The 21719-nt window shown below is 42.1% G+C and overlaps 1 protein-coding gene across 1 annotated transcript in view; it reads right to left on the reverse strand.

The window, feature by feature from the left end:
* Window positions 1–694: 694 nt before the first annotated feature.
* skic2 (SKI2 subunit of superkiller complex) overlaps window positions 695–21719 on the reverse strand; it is a 37855-nt gene continuing 16830 nt past the window's right edge. The window contains exons 20-29 of the mRNA XM_066673937.1: window positions 20240–20371; window positions 18968–19105; window positions 18606–18710; window positions 18273–18408; window positions 17877–18003; window positions 17289–17499; window positions 16691–16801; window positions 7082–7300; window positions 4506–4646; window positions 695–2455 (exon numbers count right to left, since the gene is read on the reverse strand). Coding sequence (XP_066530034.1) covers window positions 2255–2455; window positions 4506–4646; window positions 7082–7300; window positions 16691–16801; window positions 17289–17499; window positions 17877–18003; window positions 18273–18408; window positions 18606–18710; window positions 18968–19105; window positions 20240–20371 — 1521 coding nt within the window. The 3' untranslated portion in view covers window positions 695–2254. The remainder of the gene's footprint in view (window positions 2456–4505; window positions 4647–7081; window positions 7301–16690; window positions 16802–17288; window positions 17500–17876; window positions 18004–18272; window positions 18409–18605; window positions 18711–18967; window positions 19106–20239; window positions 20372–21719) is intronic.

Here is a 21719-nt window from a genome sequence, read left to right on the forward strand (position 1 = left end):
AAAACACCGTTATGGCTGACTGTTATGACAGTATCTAGCTAAATAACCAACATTATTCATAACAATAGCCTAGCAATAAGCTAAACTCAAATGTAGAGGTACCGTTATTCTTGTAAATGTGATCGAAGTCGAACTCGAATTCATCCGACACTATAAACCTCCGTAATGCAGCTACGTAGCCGAGTATAATCTGAGCCACCGAGTTTAGCGAGTCAAGCTAACGTTAACTAACACCAACTAAAACAGGCGAAGTGAGTGTCCTTACCCTGTTTACCTCCATGTTACAGAGGCTCTTGAACACCTTTCGTTGGTGTCCTTACATGCCCATATTGTTGGAAAAGCGCCAGTGAAATGAGCTACAGATAACGGAGTGAGCGGAGGCTCCTTTCCAAAGTGCCCGTTTAAAGTGGACAAATTTAGTCCATTTTCTGGATATTTTGGGATCTTTGGGTCATTTGTTCACAGATGTCCCACTGTACATTGAATGATTGCAGCCAAAAACAACACACCTTTTCGTCATTTTGCATTAAATTAAGTGCAGCTTCTAGAGTTGTTGTCCACCATCTACGTCACAGGCAAGACGCCTATTAGAGTTTCCCAACACCGTTGGGGGGGGGGGGGGGGACCAACGGTCTTTTAAACCTTATTCCTTGAATTAGTAAGAAATAACATGTTTTCTGACTATCAATAAACACTAGTTAGGAACTCAAACTCCACTGTATTTATTTGTTTCACACTTTCATATCGCTGGGGCTTAGCCTTTAAAGATTACACATCTCCTTATGGAGAATAGAATGTAATGTAGCTTTAGAGAACACAACTACTCTTTAAAACCAATGCTGTACTTTTAAAGGTGGATTTACACTAGTTGTACATTTAGTGACAATAATGTACCTCTACTGTACCTTGTTTGGTGAGAGTGTAGCTCAGCCACAAAATTATGTAGTTTGAAAAACTGATGGAATTCCCCTTTAAGATTGCGCACACACACAAATGTATCACTACATCATTTCGAGTGTAACAGACTAGAAATACCAATAGGATTTTTTCAATTATGATCAATGACAAGTATAACACCAGGCCCAAGGACTCATTATCACAAAGTGAATTTTATTACTGCATAATGAATTACGGTCCATCACTGGGTTTGTCCTCAATTTCCAATTCAGTAGAGATTACTTCTATGATCTGAGGATTTTCCTAACAAAGCAAGCAGGCACAGTTTCTCTCTCTTTCACACACACTGACTCTCATTTTCTCTCACTCTCTCTCACACACACACACACACACACACACACACAATGTAAACAAGTTTTCTGTAATTCCATAAGTACTCATTTGGACCAATTGTGCAGCAACCATTGTGTCCTAAGAGGTTTTCCTTCCCCCTGCCTCTTTAGGCAATCATAGCCAAGATGGCTCTAATGCGTCTCTTTGTGTTTCTGTCTAGTCTGTGTTTTTTATTCAGCAATTTATTCTGATCTGCAGCCCATTTAATGCTACAAACCGCACTGTACAGAAATGAGAAAGCACCATTTCATTTGTGTAATTCCCAGTTAAATGACCATGTATATGTCATTATTTTTTTGTGTCAAGGTTAAAGCATTAACAGTAAATTTATTAGAAACTTACTCAGAAGCCTAAAGAACCACATATGGTCTAAAAATGCCCAACATTCATTCGTTGGAAGAATGGACATAAAAGCCAGTGCGTTTGTTCAGATCCAAAGGAGAGAATGGAGCTTGGTTTTCTCTTCTCTCAAATGTAAAAGCTTTAAATGTTGTTTATCTGATGGGGAAAGTTATGGTCTGAAACTTTGGTCTTAATAATTCTTTAAACTCCCGCTTTGGAAATTCCTTGTTTTCCTTGTTTTCTGCAAGTGGACAATTTCAGATCTTCTCAGAAATATATGTTTCAACTATTGTTAATGTACAGGAAAAAGAAAAGGCTGCTGAGCTGTGTGTGGTTAGTTATTTGTGCGAATGTCTGCGTGTCTTTTTGTTAATTATGTTTCAAAGACACTGAAAGATGAATTATTCTTTCTAACAGCTGATTTGACAGGAAATGAAATGTTGGTCTCTGATTTTGCACGGTGTTATACAAATATACAGTGCTAAAAATAATCAGCAGATTATGACACTGCGTATTTCATGCTGTCATGTGTTACTGGTTTGAAGCCAATAGTTAATGAGTTAATTGTTTCGTACAGGTCCATCTATTCTCACACGGTCAGCTGTGTTGTGTCCTCCTCCTTTCAGTGTGTGTAGAGAGAAGCTGTGAACACAATGTCCCTGCGGATGGCCAGTGACGCCCTCTCCATCTTGCTGCCGAGGACAGAGTCTCCGACAATGCGGGCAGCCTGTCTCACCTCCTTCAGTACTTCATCCAGTCTCTGAATACATCGGACCACTGTCCCCTCCTGAACATCTGTTAGCTGGGCAATCTCAGCAAACGGCTGAAAAACAAACACACACACACACACAATGCTTTAACACTAACTACTACAATGCACTTTAATGCTAATACATAAGCAATGTTATACTGATAGATATCAGTCAGAATGCCATGTGCAGGGTCCAGGGCCTTTGCCACTTTGAGAACTTTCAAGAGTCTTTATATTTGTGAAGGCAAAATGTGTCATGTCTGTGATTGACACTGAGCATGATAACCTTATGCTCATGTGCATCTGCTCCAGGGCATACTATTCTCTTGGACAATGTGATTACACAGGAACCTGTGTTGAGTATTGGGGAGATGCATTCAACATTACAGGGGCTGTTCAGATAGCTTTGTGAATATAAGAGCAGGTTCTGAGAAACAGTGCCCGATTAAACAGATCTAATATTAAGAGCGAGAAGCTCTGTGATGAAACATCTTCACATTCATAAATACTGAACCCTAATTATAATACTTAAACTAGTTTGTTAATAAGGAGCCACTGGGGACTGAAAGACCTTTTCTATCATGTTTCCAATCGTGTTCAATCACACATTCAAGTATTCAACAAATTCGCATATACACACACTGAGCAGAGTGTATTAACACATGATTTAACAATATCTCTTTAAAAATGTATTACTTGCTTTGAATGAACACTAAATAATGGTGGGAGGTAAAATCCATCCATTCATTATGTGTAACCCTTATCCAGTTCAGGGTCGTGGTGGGTCCAGAGCCTACCTGGAATCCATCCATCCATTATCTGTAACCGCTTATCCAATTTTAGGGTCGCGGGGGGTCCAGAGCCTACCTGGAATCATCGAGCGCAAAGCGGGAATACACATTCACTCACACCTACGGTCACTTTTGAGTCACCAATCCATCTACCAACGTGTGTTTTTGGACTGTGGGAGGAAACCGGAGCACCCGGAGGAAACCCACGCAGACACGGGGAGAACACACCACACTCCTCACAGACAGTCACCCGGAGGAAACCTATGCGGACACAGGGAGAACACACCACACTCCTCACAGACAGTCACCCGGAGGAAACCCACACAGACACAGAGAGAACACACCACACTCCTCACAGACAGTCACCCGGAGGAAACCCACGCAGACACAGGGTGAACACACCAACTCCTCACAGACAGTCACCCGGAGGAAACCCACGCAGACACAGAGAGAACACACCACACTCCTCACAGACAGTCACCCGGAGGAAACCCACGCAGACACAGGGTGAACACACCAACTCCTCACAGACAGTCACCCGGAGGAAACCCACGCAGACACAGAGAGAACACACCACACTCCTCACAGACAGTCACCCGGAGGAAACCCACACAGACACAGAGAGAACACACCACACTCCTCACAGACAGTCACCCGGAAGAAACCCACGCGGACACAGGGAGAACACACCAACTCCTCACAGACAGTCACCCGGAGGAAACCCACGCAGACACAGAGAGAACACACCACACTCCTCACAGACAGTCACCCGGAGGAAACCCACACAGACACAGAGAGAACACACCACACTCCTCACAGACAGTCACCCGGAAGAAACCCACGCGGACACAGGGAGAACACACCAACTCCTCACAGACAGTCACCCCGAGGGAAACCCACGCAGACACAGAGAGAACACACCAACTCCTCACAGACAGTCACCCGGAGGAAACCCACGCAGACACAGAGAGAACACACCACACTCCTCACAGACAGTCACCCGGAGCAAGAATCGAACCCACAACCTCCAGGTCCCTGGAGCTGTGTGACTGCGACACTCCCTGCTGCACCACCGTGTCGCCCCGGGAGGTAAAATTTAATTAAAAAAAAAAAAACCCTCATAGAAATGACAGTATTACTGAAGATGTGCACTAAGTCTAAGCCCAAATCTCATTACCAGGCTCAGTGGAAGTTAAGATTTAAAAATATAATCAGACTACATGACAGGGCTTGTCATATTCTCACACAAAATCACACTGCATAAACTGTGAAGTGCACCCATGCTGCAGCCCTGAAGGGCCAAACTTGTGTTTTTTGGAGATTGTCCTCACCATGCCTCTAGCCCAGCAGTACACCACCTCAGTCAGACCGAACTTGAACTGAGACACAAAGTCTTCAGCTGTTTGTGCCAGACCACATTCTCTCTGTAGCTCCCCGATTCTCTGAGCAACACACAGCACGCGGTCAATCCCCTGCAGGGAGAAGGAGAGGAAGAGAGAGAATTAAATTTAAAAAATTGTATGATATTTCAAAACAACACATTATGCTACATTTATCGTACTCCAGAAGAGGCAGGTCATTTCTGGTAGTTTAGGTAATTAACCGAAATTAGGTCATTTTAACCCTTGTGATGCTAATGCAGGTGGATGTAGAGCAACCTTGACATAATACAGATATTTATATATCTACATTGTCAGATATGTAAGTGTAAAATATTAGATATCAGCACTGATCCACAATGTAAGAGGGAGTTTTTCTAAAATATAAGTCATGGATTAAGAACACCAAGCTCACACTGCACTCATCTCTGTGCTCTATACTCCAAGTCTACTGTTCAATTGGCAGTTTAAGTGCCCAGACAGGCAGGGAATGGTTGGAAAATCACAGTCGGACACCTGTGGGCTCCACTCTCTTAGTGTCTGGACAGAGAGAGCATTTTAGCGCTGCTCTGCAAGATGTCACCTCATTTTAAACCCCACACACTCTCATTCATGACTAATTCAGGCCCTTTAAAGCTCTTCCATGTTCCCGAGCTATGTGACACGGTGTGTATGAGTGTGGAGCTTTGGAAGTATGCTGCCCTTGCTGGAGGCACAAAAAAAATAGTGGTCAGGTTCAGTCACTGGCCAACAGTGCAGTAGCTTAGTGCTCTGATCACACAACCATCTTTAGGAAGGGACAAAATCTTTTTGCTCGTGCTAAAAGGCCTAAACCATGCATAAAGTGTATGATCGCTGTAGATAATGTTGTACATTACACTCCCACTCAGTACATGAGTAAGAGGTGAATAATTCAGTCCATGAACTTATAAAATGCCAAGTATTCCTGATTCTCAGCTCAGCAGTGGGTTCTTGTGCCATTAAGAACATTTAAGTCACTTTGCTTAAGGTATCTAAGGATTTTTTTAAACGCTGTTTTACTTTTGGATATTTTATTGTACATATCTGCTGATACAATGCATAAACACTGAAAACTTGTAGGAATCAACATTAATATAACATTAAATATATATTAAATATAAAACACAGTAAAGTAAAGCACAGTAAGGCAAGGACGTCTAAATATTGAATACTGAATATTGAAAACATTAGTTTAAACATTTATTCATTCATTATCATTAAGCGCTTATCCAGTTCAGGGTCGCAGTGGGTCCAGAGCCTACCTGGAATCATTGGGCGCAAGGTGGAAATACACCCTGGAGGGGGCGCCAGTCCTTCACGGGACAACACAGACACACACACACACGGACACTTTTGAGTCACCAATCCACCTACCAATATGTGTTTTTGGACTGTGGGAGGAAACCTGTGCACCCGGAGGACACAGGGAGAACACACCACACTCCTCACAGACAGTCACCCGGAGGAAACCCACGCAGACACAGAGAGAACACACCACACTCCTCACAGACAGTCACCCGGAGAAAACCCACGCAGACACAGAGAGAACACACCACACTCCTCACAGACACTGTTTTATGTTGCACTAGCTTTGCACTAGTCGCACTTTAATGTTGTGTATTGTCTTATGTAGCACCTTGGTCCTGGAGGAACGCTATTTCGTTTCACTGTGTACTGTAAACACTGTATCCTGCTGAAATGACAATACACTTCTTGAACTTGAACTTGAGACAGTCACCCGGAGTGGGAATCGAACCCACAACTTCCAGGTCCCTGGAGCTGTGTGACTGCGACACTACCTGCCGCCCAGTTTAAACATTTCAAAAGTGATATATTTTCAGCAAATATTTGCCCCGTATCAAAATGACAGTGACATCATCATTCATTCCTATACTTATATTTCCTATAGCATATAACCTTTATTTAAGAAACGAATGTGAAAATGACATATCTGAATACTCCAGCAAGTAATGGGTGAGGGGGTCATGTCTTTTAGGCCATGTCCGGAACATAGACACCACCTTTAAAGCCACCATCTTGGATCAAGTTTTTCCAATGGGAAAGAGGTCATGTAGCATTTCAAAGAAGACCAGAATTTCCTGCAAAATTGACTGCCGGCATAATGGATGTGACCAGTTTCTGTAGTCAGGTAGCACTGAGCATTTAGTGTCTGGTCGAGCCTGTAATGAACCTGTAACCAACAACAGAAATTTTTAAATTTCTGCGTTGATAACTTTTAAACCACATGAGATACTGAATATTTGATTTGGAGACAATTCCGGTCTTCTTTGATATGCTACATCACCACCTTCCCCATTGGAAAAACTTAATCCAATATGGCGGCTGTCAAGATGGCAGCCATTTTCTGGACATAGTCTAAAAGATAGTCCCCCTCACCCATTACTTGCTGGGGCTATGAAATAAAAGGGTGCCACCTTTGACTCACCCTGTATATAAGATATCACTTAACCTACCCAGAGAGACCAAATTAAGACATGAAAACTCACCTCTTGTATAGTGTTGGGGATGTGTGGCTCTATCTGTGTGTTCTGTGTAAAGACAAGGCAGGAGAGCAGGGCAGCACTCTCCTCTGGAGCTAAAGGACTTAGAGTGTTCTCAAACAGCAGCTCGGTCAGCAGTAGCTCGTGGCTACTGATCTGACAGGCCACTCGGCCCTTCAGCTGTACAGCATCAGTCTCATCAATGTACTTCAGCTCCTTCAGCACCTGTCACATCACAAACACAATATTCACACCATATAAACACAATCCTTTAATGACCTTGTAATTCAAAACAGCATTTAGTAAATATTGGAGGAAGATGAAGTTTGTAACCATTTTGTTCACATCTGGGCACAACAGCAGCAATTTTTAGAATCGCAGTTGAAAAATCCAACTTATGCCTTTTTAACACTAGGCTATTTTTCTAGGCCTGGGTCTTTTGCTCTGTGGATTTTTCTGACGTTTGTTTGTTCATATGTGAAAGCTATTTTCGAGCCCAGGCATGGTAAAAAGCACTGATGTCTGGTCGTTTTAAAATCAGGGGTCTGGGATTTACTTCTAGTGGGTTCTGGTGTTGTCTGCTGTAGATATGGGATGCTCACTGCTCCTGGTGCCGCGTGTACGGCTGCCTGATTGGTTCATTTTGTAATGTGACGGCTTCAACTCATTGTGTTATTTCCCTTTGCTATGCACAATAAAATGGCTGCTTGTTTGTGGGGGCTCCTGCTCAGTAAAATGCCTTGCATCCCATCCCAGCTCTGTTCCTCACCATTTGAGTGTTTATATTCACCAAAGATCAAACAGAAAAGAATCAAACAGATGACGATTCTTTCTACCATTTTGTGAGGCTACACACAGAAGGGTGTTGTATGTTTGACGGGAAAATGCAATATAACGTTGTAATGAGATAACAGCGATAATAATCCACCAATGTACTCTATAATGATTGTTATACGCAGATACTTCATGATTGAAGTATAGAACATATTGTGCTTAAGCTCATGACCTTAAAGTGCTTATTACATAATGTACTCAGGACACGACCCTGGAGTGGGGAGGGAAAGTGCTTAACAATGCACTCCTTTAGTTAAATTAGAGAAGTAAGATTTCTAGACAGATTAGAGAAGACCTAGCCGCCTGGAAACATTATGCTGACAAGAGAAAACAAGACAACAGAAATATGCGTAACATAAGGTGGTAGTTTGTGAGTGTCTGTGTTTTGAGCAATGAGACATGACGTAATAATGACCGAATGATTGACATGACCATTGGTCTATGTGACAAAGGTCCTATATACAGTGCAACAAATGTTTGAATAAACTAGAGATTGGAGTGAATACTTCACTATGTGTCTTTATTCCTTTGATTTCTCCTTGGGCCCGAGAATCATTTTGGAACTCGGTCTTGGTTCCTGGTTGCACTTAGACAATTGCCATAACAATTTGGGGGCATCTCATGCATCTGGAGGTCTCCAAGCGGAGAAAAAGTCTTAATCCAGCCAACCACCAAAAGCCTCCAGAGTGAGGAGGTGGCTCCGCTGTGTGTCCGCCGATGCCAATGATATTGGACTGAAACGGGACACCAGGTGGGAACAAGGACTTGGCGGAAGGTAAGGTTTTGACGACACGTGTTCATGTCTCCAGAGCTGACGAGCTCCCAGGGCAAGACATTCCGCTAGAAGTAGGACTCCTAGGGCAGGACATTCTGCTGGAGAGAGATATAAGGTCACTTCTACTGGGTAGAAGTAATACTCCTAAGGCAGAATAGGATTTCGCTAGTGAGTAGTGAAAAAAAAAGAAAAGGAAAAAAACAGGATAAGGTGAGAACAACAAAAGTGGGGTACTGCCGTAGTAAATCAGCATGTGCTTAGATTCTCAATAAAGGAAGAGAAACATGTCGAGAGAATAGGGACCAAACAGTGTAGGTCAGAAGGCAGAATGGGTTAAGTTGGGGTTTCCTGTGGGAGGAAGCTTCAGTCCTAACCAGTCAGAACGGTTAAGAGAAGAATTATTACAGAATTCAGAAAAAATTCCAGTGCCATTTGTGTTGGACTGGTGAGCTTTAGACCTGTGGAAGGGTGAGTCAGAAAATAATTCAAACACAGAACAAAAGTGAGAAAAAGAGAGAGAGAGCAATGAATATAAAAAACTGATGTGTGTCTTATGCTTGCTCTACTTCTCCATGTGCTCCGGCTCCTGAGTATGGCCATCATCCGAAGATTGACTGGGACCTGGATGTGTGTCCTCAACTGATTTCACCTGCACCTCTGTCCACTGTAGCACTGTCGACAGCACAACCAGTGCTAATGGCGCAGCTGCAGCAGCCGACACTTACCACACAGCCACAACAACAGTTGAAGCATGCAGAAGGGTCTATCGGGGAGACAGTTGAGACCGGAGAGACAACACAGTTTCTTCGACCATGTTTCCAAAGATGACTGCACCTGACTTCAACCCAAACTGAAAAAGGAAAGAAACCACACCATTGAGCATAAAGCCCTGTTCCTGTGATTCAGCAGATGAAGTTCCGTGCTGATGGAGGCGATAGGGCAGTTCAGCATGCCGGTGCTGGAAGTGCCTATGGGTGAAGGGGTAGGACAATTGTTTGGGCCTTGGACATTTGCAGAAATAAAAGAGGTGGCAGCCTCACTCCCTGATATCAATGATGGGTGTGAGATTTCTGTAAACACATTCACTGTGCTGTGAGAGTTCCCACCCAAGGCTACATGAACTTTGGAGAGTGTTGGCAATTCGAATGGGGGGTGGTGGAGGAGAACTTCCAACAGAAGATTGGGAGACCACTGATATGGCACCATGAGACAGTCATCTGAAATGTAAATGTGTCTGCAGTTTGCTTCCAGACTTGCATTGCTAATGTGAAGAAGTTTGCTGCACACACAGAAAAGACTTTGAACAGCAAGAAGAAGGAAGAGTGTAAACTGGCAGAAGCTCAGCCGGCTCTGTGGAAACAAGTAGCTGGTACAGACCCACGAAGGGGTTTTCACCATGGACATGTGTAAATTGAGTATTTAATATATAATGAGTCTATGTGGGCATCAAGGTCTGTGCGGAGGATACAGTGGTTTTATGTCATGGTGAAACAGGCGAGTGGCTTGCTGTTAAACTGGGCAAGCTTGGCTTTATCAACAATTTCTGCAATCCACTGCCCTCCTAACAGACTGGGTCAAGGTCATGTCAGTAGAGGACCTTCATTGCACTGTGCACATGCACTGAATAAAGGGCCTGATAAAGACTTTAAACCAAATGGAATTTGATGGTTTTAAGTGAAAAACTAAAGCTTGTGTATCTCTACTGGGAAAATTGTCACCCTGTGGCTCAGATCATTTTCTCACCCAATTGTTTAACCTGTTTGTTCAAAAGAAAAGTATATTTGTGCGTTCCGAGCCTCATATATCACTGTCTAAACTTCCTAAGGATGAGTGGAAAGATCTGGGCCCGTGGCTGTGCAAGTGCACCTCCTTAAATGATTGGAGGGGTCATGGAGGAGGGGTGAAAATTAATAATTTAAAATTCTGAAGTGTTCCACGTCCAATACATGGCTGTGGTTTCTGTTTTCTCAATTGACTTGAACACACACACACACAAACCAGAGCTGTGTAAGTGTTTCAGTTCCTCCTGAGGATCTGGCTGCAGTCCCAGACTGCTGATATGCAAAGAGCAAATATGAAGTTGTGGATGATAATATGCGCCCAACCTGTAGTAGTTCATCCTAAAAACGACAATCAACCAAAAAAGAATCAGTAGCCGCTCAAACGTGTCGCTATTGAGGGCATCACTCTAGTGTTCAATTCGCTCATCGCTACTGGTGTGATTGTTCCACGCCCTAATTCAGCTGTCCATACCCTGAAGAAGAAATAAAATGGGTGCTTCAGGGGAATCTGATGAGTGGAGAAATCCAGTACTGGTTGGCGTTTTTATTTAAGGGTAAACTGTGGACATGGACCCGATCGCCTCAGTGTTATGCAGAATCACTTTTGATGCAGCCCTTAAGGCTGATTTGAGAATTTCTTTTCCCCCAGGGGCAGTTCATTTCTTCCGTATGTAGATGATTTGTTGGTGTGTTTGTCTGATGCTGAAGCATGTCAAAAAGATACTGTTGCATTGTTGTGTTCTCATGGGGTTCTCATAAATGCCCAGGGGCATATTTCTCCAGTAAAACTGGTGATCCCAGCTTCCAGAGAGATCATGGTGTTAAAAAAAATGTTGATATTGGAGGTTCAACATGAGGCATTAATGATTTTTGTTAGAACAGGATACATGTCGTTTATCAGCTACACGCTGCTAAAACGACATCATGCCTTGTTGCTTGAACTGCTGAATGTTAATATTCACTGTTGCACAATTCTAAAGGCTACTCCTTACACAGGATGATGGAGAGCCTCATGACTTTTTCACAGCCATCTCTCAGGTCTGCTCCTTGAGACTTGATTTAAGGGATATTCAAATTCCTAACGCTGATCTTAATTTGTTTGTTGATGGGATAGCATCCCATGACACTTGTGGAAAGAACCCAGTTGGTTTTGCTGTTGTGACTCTGCATGAGAGTTTGTGTTCTGGCAGCTCAAGCAGCTGAATCGGTGGCTCTAACAGAGGCCTGTAAACTGGCTGAGGGTAAGAGTGCAAATATTTGGCTTATTCCTGTGTTTATGATTTTTCGAATGGTGTAGTAATACAGGAAGTTTCTTACATTTACAGGTGCACATTGATCATATTTTACTGGTGGTTTTATTGAAAGCATTTCTTTTGCCCAAAGCTGTTGCTGTGATTAAGTGTCATGCTCACATTTAAGACACTTCACAGATTGTTAGGGGTTGTGACCTCACAGACACGGCAGCCAAGCATGTCGCTCAAAATGACCCATTGTTTTCTCTCTTTCAGGAAGTCTGTGTTCTGGCCCGTCTTTCTCACTGAACTCACCTCTCAGATGCTTGACGTAAAGATGGCTGTGTTTTCAAAACGGAGTATAACAGGCCTTAGATGGACCACATCTGCCCTCTGTGTGTTTTCCAATTTTCAAATATTTCCAAATATTGTGAGAAGTGCCTTATTTGCGTCCAGCATAACGCACACGAGGGATTAAAGTAACACCAGGGGCACATGCTCCACCCAATGAGCCTTTTGAACATTTACAGATGGGCTTTTGTGTGAGGGAACGAAATACTGTTTGGTGATAGTGGATGTTCCAAATGGGAGGAATGTACCAGAAAGCAAGATGTGCAGGCTGTAGCAAGAGTTTAGGTGCATTTTATTCCACATTGGGGTATTCCCTGACACATTGGCTGTGACAACGGACTAGTCTTCATTAGCACAGCACTCACTCAGCTCAAGGAGAAATTGGACATAGAAGTGAAACTGCATTGCGCATATCATCCACAAAGTGTAGGTTCAGTGGAAAGAGAAAATGCAACGATCAAAAGCAAACTACAGAAATGTTGTGCAGAAACAGGCCTCAATTGGGTGCCACTGGTCGTAATTTATATGCGCATGCGAACCAGAGTCAGAGCTGGTTTAACAGCTTTTTAAATTCTGTTTGGCAGACCACCAAGATGAGGGTTGGATCCACCAGGATATTTGGACGACAGCAGATTGTTGGAAGACCATATGTTGATCTATTGTAAGGAATTACTAACAACTTTATGCTCTGTTCACTCAGGCAGCAGGAGCTCTGCTCAAACCATCTGAGGGGAAGTTACACTCCTTGAAACAGGAGACTGGTTGGTGATAAAAGATCACAGGCGTAAGCATTGGAAGCAACAGCGGTGGTTGGGTCCATTCCAAGTCCTGCTGACTACAGAAACCACGGTGAATTTTGAGGGAAGTGAACCTTGGATCCACGAGACACACTGCAAGGAAGCTCCAACGTTACAAAGCAACAATAATTCTGTAAAGCAAGAATGAATGTTTTTTGAGTGTTAATCACTTGGCTGATGTTATTGGCACCAACTTTGTAAAGGCTATTTCAAGGTTCAGGCCATCTCTGCACGGAGACCATATGATCTGGTATTAATCTCTGGCAGCAGAAAGTCAACAAGCTTTTACAACAGCTACTAATTCATCATGTTATCCTGCTTGACCTATCAGCAGCATTTGATATGGTCAACCACCACATCTTACTAGACAAACTCACTCACTTGGGCTTCAAGAACAATGCACTCTCCTGGTTTGAGTCTTATCTCACTGGACGATCCTTCAATGTGTCATGGCTTGGACAAACATCAGCGCGACACCACCTCACCACAGGTGTGCCCCAAGGCTCAGTGCTGGGTCCCCTCCTCTTTGCCTTGTACACCACCTCTTCAGGCCCAATCATACATTCGCATGGCTTCTCCTATCACTGCTATGCAGATGACATACAGCTCTATTTATCCTTTCCTCCAGGTGACACTTCAGTGGCAACTCTCTGACTGTCTCTCTGACATATCCACATGGATGAAGGAACATCACCTCCAATTGAATTTATCCAAAACTGAACTGCTGGTCCTCCCAGCCAAGCAAGCTATTCTCCACAACATCAGCATCAAGCTAGAGTCCCTATCAGTGGCTCCCACCAAGGTTGTAAGAAACCTGGGTGTCATGGTTGATGACCAGCTGACCTTCGCAGATCACGTTACCGCTGTAGCTCGATCGTGCCGCTTCTCCCTATTCAACATAAGGAAGATTAGGCCATACCCAACTCAACATGCAACACAGCTCCTTGTTCAGACGTTAGTAATCTCCCGTCTTGACTATTGCAACGCCCTCCTGACAGGTCTTCCGGCCTGTGCTGTGAGACCGCTACAGATGATCCAGAATGCTGCAGCATGCCTGGTTTTCAACTAGCCTAAAAGAGCACGTCACACCCCTATAAGTTGAGCTGCATTGGCTACCCTTAGCTGCTCGCATCAAATTTAAATCACTAATGATGGCCTTCAGAATATTCACTGGTCCTGCTCCCATCTCCCTCAATAGACCCTTAAAACCATACGTTAGCACCCGCCCTCTCCGTTCCTCAAAGGAGCGCCAACTAACACGGCCAACCCCCTGTACAGGTCAGTCGAGGTTATTCTCATCTCTGGTACCACGCTGGTGGACGGAGCTTCCAAGCACTATCAGAGCAACAGGAACCCTCTCCGCATTCAAGAAATCCTTGAAAACCCAGCTCTTCTGAGAGTATCTCTTGCACTGAAAGTCTTTCTTTAACGCACTTATTACTTCCTGGCATATTGCACTCAATGTGAGGTATTTTGTATAAATCATGCTGTAGTTTGAAAGTTAGATCCTCTTTTGTAAGTTGCTTTGGATAAAAGCGTCTGCCAAATGCATAAATGTAAATGTAAATGTTATGTTTGTATGAGTGCTTGGGAACTTCCCAGTATCATGCCATTTCCTTACAGTGCTACCATGTGTGCCAAATATATGAGATACATGCATCCAGAACCATTAAAGTTATGGTGTCTATTGCATGACCATAAAAGTAAAGCATGCAAGGATGAAGACATCCTAGATCAGTCAATGAAGAGAGGTTATATGTACCCTAGAGACTGTGCCTTGCAGCAGGTTCTAAAGCGTTTAATTACTCAGTAATCCCATGTGAATGTCCTACTTGGTTAACATCTCTTCTAATGTTATCTCTTACAGGCATGATCGAAAATCCAGATGACTACAGTGATAATTTGGACGCATCGGATGTGTGTTTCACACAAAATTTGTCAAAAGACAATCAGCATAATAAGTAATCGTTCTTGTCCGTGTGTAATAGAAGTGGGGCATTTCCCAGGGCGTTGTTCGATCATGTGGGCTGTTGATCAGAATTAAAAGGTGTTCCACCAGGACTCAGATTACAAAGCCACGCTTCAAAATGTGTATATGCATCTGGTGACTCAACAGAGACCAAGGGCTGATATATTTTGGCTATGGCCACGGAGGTCACCACAGATCAACCCTTCCTTCAAATTGGACAGGTACGTGTGCACTAGTCATGCTGGGGGAACCAACACTTATCTTCCCTAAATTCAAATTATCTGATCTAAAAAGGTAATTCACAGATACAAAAGAGATTTCCTGAGGGACCTATCGGCATTCCAAGGGGAGTCCCTGATAACTTCAAAGCATGGAACCCTGTGGCAGCTGGGTTTGAATCTATTGTATGGGTCACGGTAAATAATATTAATTTCATATGGTACAATCAACAACGTTTAGCCAACACGACTTGTGACACATTGAAGGTTCTGGGAGAACACCTGCCTTATGCTTCATAAATGACCTATCAGAAACGACTCACCCTTGATATGATCCTGGCCGAAAAAGGGAGAGGTGTGTCACGTTTGGTGACCACTGCTGCACATTCATTCCTAATCACACAGCAGCAAACTGGTCATTTACTAAAGCTATGGTAGAACTGACAGCTTTCAGTGCTGAGTTGCATGAATTTTCTGGTATAAATGATGATTGGATGGCATGGTTTGATTCATATTTTGGCAAATGGGGAGCATTGCTGTTGAAATTAACTATAATGGTAATCATTTCATTATTAGTACTGGCAGTAATCAGATGCTGCATTCCCTGTGTTAGAAGTCTGATCACCAAAACTATTGAGCGTTCTGTCACCTTCACTATGGTTAGTGAAGAAGTGTGCATGCAATCCTCTGGAGGAGTTACCCCTTGAAATGCCTCACGATGATGCATGATCCCTAGCTAGTCTGAGGATGATGTTACCTTTTGCATTTTATTACTTTAGGTTGATGTATGATTAAGTTGTTCCATATTACATGTTTAATTCATCATAAAAATGGAGGAATCTGACGGGAAAATACAATATAACATTGTAATGAGATAATAATTACGATAATAATCCACCAATGTACTCTATAATGATTGTTATATGCAGACACATCATGATTGAAGTATAGAACATATTGTGCTTAAGCTCATGACCTTAAAGTGCTTATTACATAATGTACTCATGACGCGACCCTGGATTGGGGAGGGAAAGTGCTTAACAATGCACTCCTTTAGTTAAATTAGAGAAGTAAGATTTCTAGACAGATTAGAGAAGACCTAGCCGCCTGGAAACATTATGCTGACAAGAGAAAACAGGACGACAGAAATATGCGTAGCATAAGATGCCAGTTTGGGAGTGTCTGTGTTTTGAGCAATGAGACATGAGCCAATGGTACACAATGGTCCTATATACACTGCAACAAACGTTTGAGTAAACTAGAGATTGATAGAGTGAATACTTGACTCTGTGTTATTCCTCTGACTCTCCTCAGGCCTGAGAATCATTTTGGAACTCGGTCTTCCTTCCTGGTTGCACTTAGACAACTGCCGTAACAGTGTGGAACTGTGCAATTAATCCACGGTTCAAACGGAGTCTTGTGTGTGAAAGCAAGCCAGAGATAATAAGCCCCTCCCACAAACGAGTCCTGGGTGTGAACTCAAACATTTGTGACAAACGTGAAAACGCCTTTATAGAGCTTTCCTTCTATAAGCAGGACAGGTATCTCCTGCTTCTTGCATGATGTGATACTTCTGCTTGGATCTGTTGGACCCAGAGGAGGTAGACATGTATTAGGAAAGGGCGCAATGATAATTTGCTGAGTGTAATAACACTGACCTTAATCCTCTGATTGTACTCAGGCAGCAGAGTGAGGGACATATCAGAGACAAGAAACAGCAGCCTGTCCAGTTCCTCCTGGAGACTCATCCTCTCCTGGACGCGTGCGAACTGACACAAGACAGAGGAATGTTATTAGGTATTCACTCACTTGCTAATTTATCCTAGATCTCTGATTTGACCCTGCTGATTGTACATGCACTAAACACAGATAAATAGTGGGGAAATGAGCTTTAGTCTTTTTTTTTTTTTCCTCCACTGGAGCCTGGACATGATAAATAGAAGCTAATGAGACAGGCTCTTATCCAGGACAGTCACAGAGATGCAGAACAGATGTCCCACCAGCTCGAGGCTAGCATCAGCACAACAGAAATAACGCAGGATTTAATATAGCGTTCTGAACACTGCAAAGAGTTTTGAAAAATTCTCTGCCTTTTATTCACTTTATTTTTTTTATATCTCAAGCTATACAGTCGGTTTATATTTAAATTAGTGTTTGTTAGATAATGTATTTAACCCTACACACCCCAAGTTGAATCGGGAAAATACCATGAATAAAGATTAAAAAGATGATAAAAAGACAGTAAGGGAGTTGAACCTGTTCAGTGAAGGTGGGTGAGTGTGTGCAGTGGAAATCCTTCAGACTTTCCTGAAGAACCCTCTGCCTCATCACTCCCTCCACCACGTCCACACCCTTCAGGTGGATGTCATTTACAGGGTCAAGGGTTGCAATACCGCCCGGGTTGGCCTCAGCCAATCGCAGAAGCTCCTGTGTTGCCGTGGAGATGGCCTGACCAGGCGGATCCATTCTAAGAGAAAGAGTTTCTTTCATTAAAGTGTCTTTATGTCAGATTTACACAAACGCACCTTAACTGGGCTCTAAAATGAATTTATAATTATCTCCAGTACAGTACTTTAACATAGAGTACTTTAACAAGGACACAAAATATTACAGATGAAACGCACAACAGCAACCCCTAGCGGAACAGTCCCTAAATGTGAGTATATGAGCAATAGCACTATGTTGTGTAATCCCTGAATGTGAGTGAGTGAGTGAATGAGGGAGCAAAAGAGCTTTCAAGTCAGTTCCATGAAATGCTTTAATGGAAGCAGGTAAATGGACATTCCTTATATTTAATGAGCATAATGAAAGGCCTAATTCATACACACAGATATAGACACACACCTGAAACGAGGCTGCTGTCTCTTGTTATAGTTGTCGATGATCCTCTCAGGAATGACCTTCAAGGTTTTATTAGTGATGGCTGAAATATCCTGAGCCTTTAGCTTCTGCACAGTGTGACTGCACGGACCTACACACACACACACACACACAGGTTTATATTCACTTGTTATATTAACAACTGGCATATTCAGTAAAAATAACAATCAATTCAGTATTAATATAAACAATACAGACTGAAATACTGTAAGCTGGATCCCAGCCAGCAGTAGTTTGGTGAGTTTCAGGTTGAGCTAGTAGACGTTTTGGTTTAGCTCAGTGTAAGCCTCCATTAAATGAATGGAAGACAACACAGTGTCTATGATTGTGTGTGTGTGTGTGTGTGGTAGGGGATCTCACCCTCAGGAATAAAAAGGCTGGTATTGTGGAGATGTGTGAAGCCTATGTTTTTTGGAGCATTTCCTGATGTTTCTTCATTCCCCTTTTCACAAATAATGAGAGCAGTGAACGTCCGATTCACAGAATCGTTGGACACCTGAAACCAGAAGAACAGAGAGATGAATAATGACACAGCTCTCAAAACGATCATGTAAGTTTTAAAGAGAAATAAAAAAATAATAATATGATTCATAAATATACATTTGAACAGAATCTGGCCAAACTCACCAGACCCGATGGACATGAAACACGTTAATGACAGGAGTAAACACGTTTACAGTAACACACACAGACCTGTAAAATGACTGCTAAGGCATTGAAGTGCTGGGCATTATTCACAATGACTACCCGCCCAACAGAGAGAGCCTTCAGTCCATTCATTGACTCCATCACAGCTTGCTAGAGAAAAGAAAACAATCAGAAACAGTTATGTATGGTAAGGTCACAAAGGGTATCCGTGAAGATAAAAGCAAATTATGTGGGTCTTCTGCCTTGATTTCAAAAACACCATCATAATATAAACAAATAAATAAAACATTGTGATTAGCTGCTGCTGATGGAACATTATGCATAAGATCTGTAGGAGTGTGAGAGTCTATATATACACACACTTGTGTTTCCCTTTTGTATGCATGTGTGTGTGTGTGTACACTCACTTGCAGGGCTTCTGTTGTGATGCGCAGCTCATTAAGAGTGTGGTAATATGACAGTAAATCAGAGAGCTGGCCCTCTGTGTCCAGAGGAGGGAGGGAGGAGAGCACTGATCTCAACTCAGATATTCTCTTCTCATGAGTCTGAGAGAGAGAGAGAGAGAGAGAGAGAGAGAAATGAATAATGTAGATAGATAGATAGAGAGAGAGAGAGAGAGAGAAAACGAATAATAGAGAGAGATAAAATGAATAATGTAGATAGAGGAGAAAATGAAGAATATAGATAGATAGATAGATAGATAGATAGATAGATAGATAGAGAAAAAATGAATAATGTAGATAGATAGAGAGAGAGAGAAAGAGAGAGAGAGAAAATGAAGAATGTAGATAGATAGAGAAAAAAATGAATAATGTAGATAGATAGATAGATAGATAGATAGAGAGAGAGAGAAAGAGAGAAATGAATAATGTAGATAGATAGAGAGAGAGAGAGAGAGAAAATGAATAATGTAAATAGATAGAGAGAGAAAGAGAGAAAATGAATAATGTAGATAGATAGAGAGAGAGAAAATGAATAATGAAGATAGAGAGAGAGAGAGAAAATGAATAATGTAGATAGATAGATAGATAGATAGATAGATAGAGAGAGAGAGAAAGAGAGAGAGAGAAAATGAAGAATGTAGATAGATAGAGAAAAAAATGAATAATGTAGATAGATAGATAGATAGAGAGAGAGAGAAAGAGAGAAATGAATAATGTAGATAGATAGAGAGAGAGAGAGAGAGAAAATGAATAATGTAAATAGATAGAGAGAGAAAGAGAGAAAATGAATAATGTAGATAGATAGAGAGAGAGAAAATGAATAATGAAGATAGAGAGAGAGAGAGAAAATGAATAATGTAGATAGATAGAGAGAGAGAGAGAGAGAAAATGAATAATGTAAATAGATAGAGAGAGAAAGAGAGAAAATGAATAATGTAGATAGATAGATAGAGAGAAAATGAATAATGAAGATAGAGAGAGAGAGAGAAAATGAATAATGTAGATAGATAGAGAAAGAGAGAGAGAGAAAATGAATAATAGAGAGAGAGAGAAAATGAATGATAGATAGATAGATAGATAGATAGATAGATAGAAAGAAAGTTTTGAGCATTCTGATATTGACACCATGTGGCAGACGTTAATCAATAAATCACAAATAGCAAATAGCACTTTCACCATGGCCTCTAGCTGGATGCCAGTATTCTCAGAGGCTTATGGGAAAATGGAGTTGTTTACCTGTGTGTCCCTGTGGTTCTCAGAGAAGCTCCGGCGCATCATGTCAGTCACTCTGAGAGCCTCCACCCGCAGCAGGTTGAGGATCATGGTGTAAGTCAATCTGAACTGAGACTGTAGTATGGTTGGTTTGCCCTGAAAAAATCAGAAGTAGAGTTACCAGAGACTTTCACAGCATCACAGTTTTTCATAGTCCTCTTCTCTTATTCAGAATATGAACTGTAATAAGCTGCAAGTGGAATGAAAGCTCTTCTTTTGTAAGACATCTTTTCAGCTACAGTTATCGTTGTTAGAATGTTTCACTGCAGTTTTGTCCTTGACAAAACAAAACTCCAAATGAAGGCACAGTTTATTCTGAGCCCTTCTCCTGTTTAAAAACTAGCTTGATATTAACTAAACGTTAGACCTATATTTTTTACCTGACTATAATCCGATTTCTGTTTACCTCCGAGTTTTAATGTAGCATGTTTTAGTTCATATGAGCTCTGTTCTGACTGGCTGGCATTTGTAATGTCAAATTCCACAGGTGACAGTGCAGAAAACCCCATGTACCTTTCAGCTCACACCAGTGCTATTTGTGATTTATGCAGTTTTGGAAGAATGTAGGGGGGAAACTGGAGTGCTCACTACAACCTGCTGAGAGTAATTACATTCCTAAGTCCATCACTGCTGCTGTTGCCATGGAGCACCGGCCTACAGGAGCCACCAGAGCCACAAGCCACACACAGAGCTGATTAGCATTCAGATTAGAGCCAGATAAGAACCTGACACCCCCCAAATACACACACACACACTCACAAAAATACTCAGTCACACTAACAACATTCAAACTCAGCAACAAGGACAGACACACTTCACTGGCAGTGAATTTTTTAGATGCTTTCAGTTGCTTATGGTGTGATACAGATGGACTGAGAGTAAATGAATGGCTAAAAGCATATTAGCCTACACAGTGCTGTCCTGTGCTTGGCTTCAATGAATCCCGAAGCAGAACAAGATGACCATCATGATCATGATTTTCCCTGCCTTTAGAAATGAACAGTTACTGACAAAGAGCAGAAAAACGTTCTAAAGGGACCACCTCTTCAAAACGTACACATAATTACACATGCGTGACCAAGGGAGAGGGTTATTTGGAGGGGGTTGTCCTCATTTGAAGCCAGAAGCCATATTCCTGTGTCAATCCCATGTTTGCCTCATCTGACCACAGAGCAAAGACGACATTTTGATAATCAATACCGAGTGTCATGTGAGATGAAAACTGAATTTTTTAGAGTCAGGGATGTGGCTTTTACTTGACAAAAGAAACAGAAGCAATCAATCCCAAAGACAATTCTCCCCACAGCCAAGCATGGTGATTGCAGTTTTTTCCAACCAGTGGGACAGGCAACTTTATCAATGTAAACAACGACAACATGAGAAAAGAGAACTACATTAAAACCTGGCATTGGGCAGCACTGCACCTTCCAACAAAACAAAAATC

This window comes from Hoplias malabaricus, chromosome 6 (assembly GCF_029633855.1).
Source record: "Hoplias malabaricus isolate fHopMal1 chromosome 6, fHopMal1.hap1, whole genome shotgun sequence".
NCBI lineage: Eukaryota > Metazoa > Chordata > Actinopteri > Characiformes > Erythrinidae > Hoplias > Hoplias malabaricus.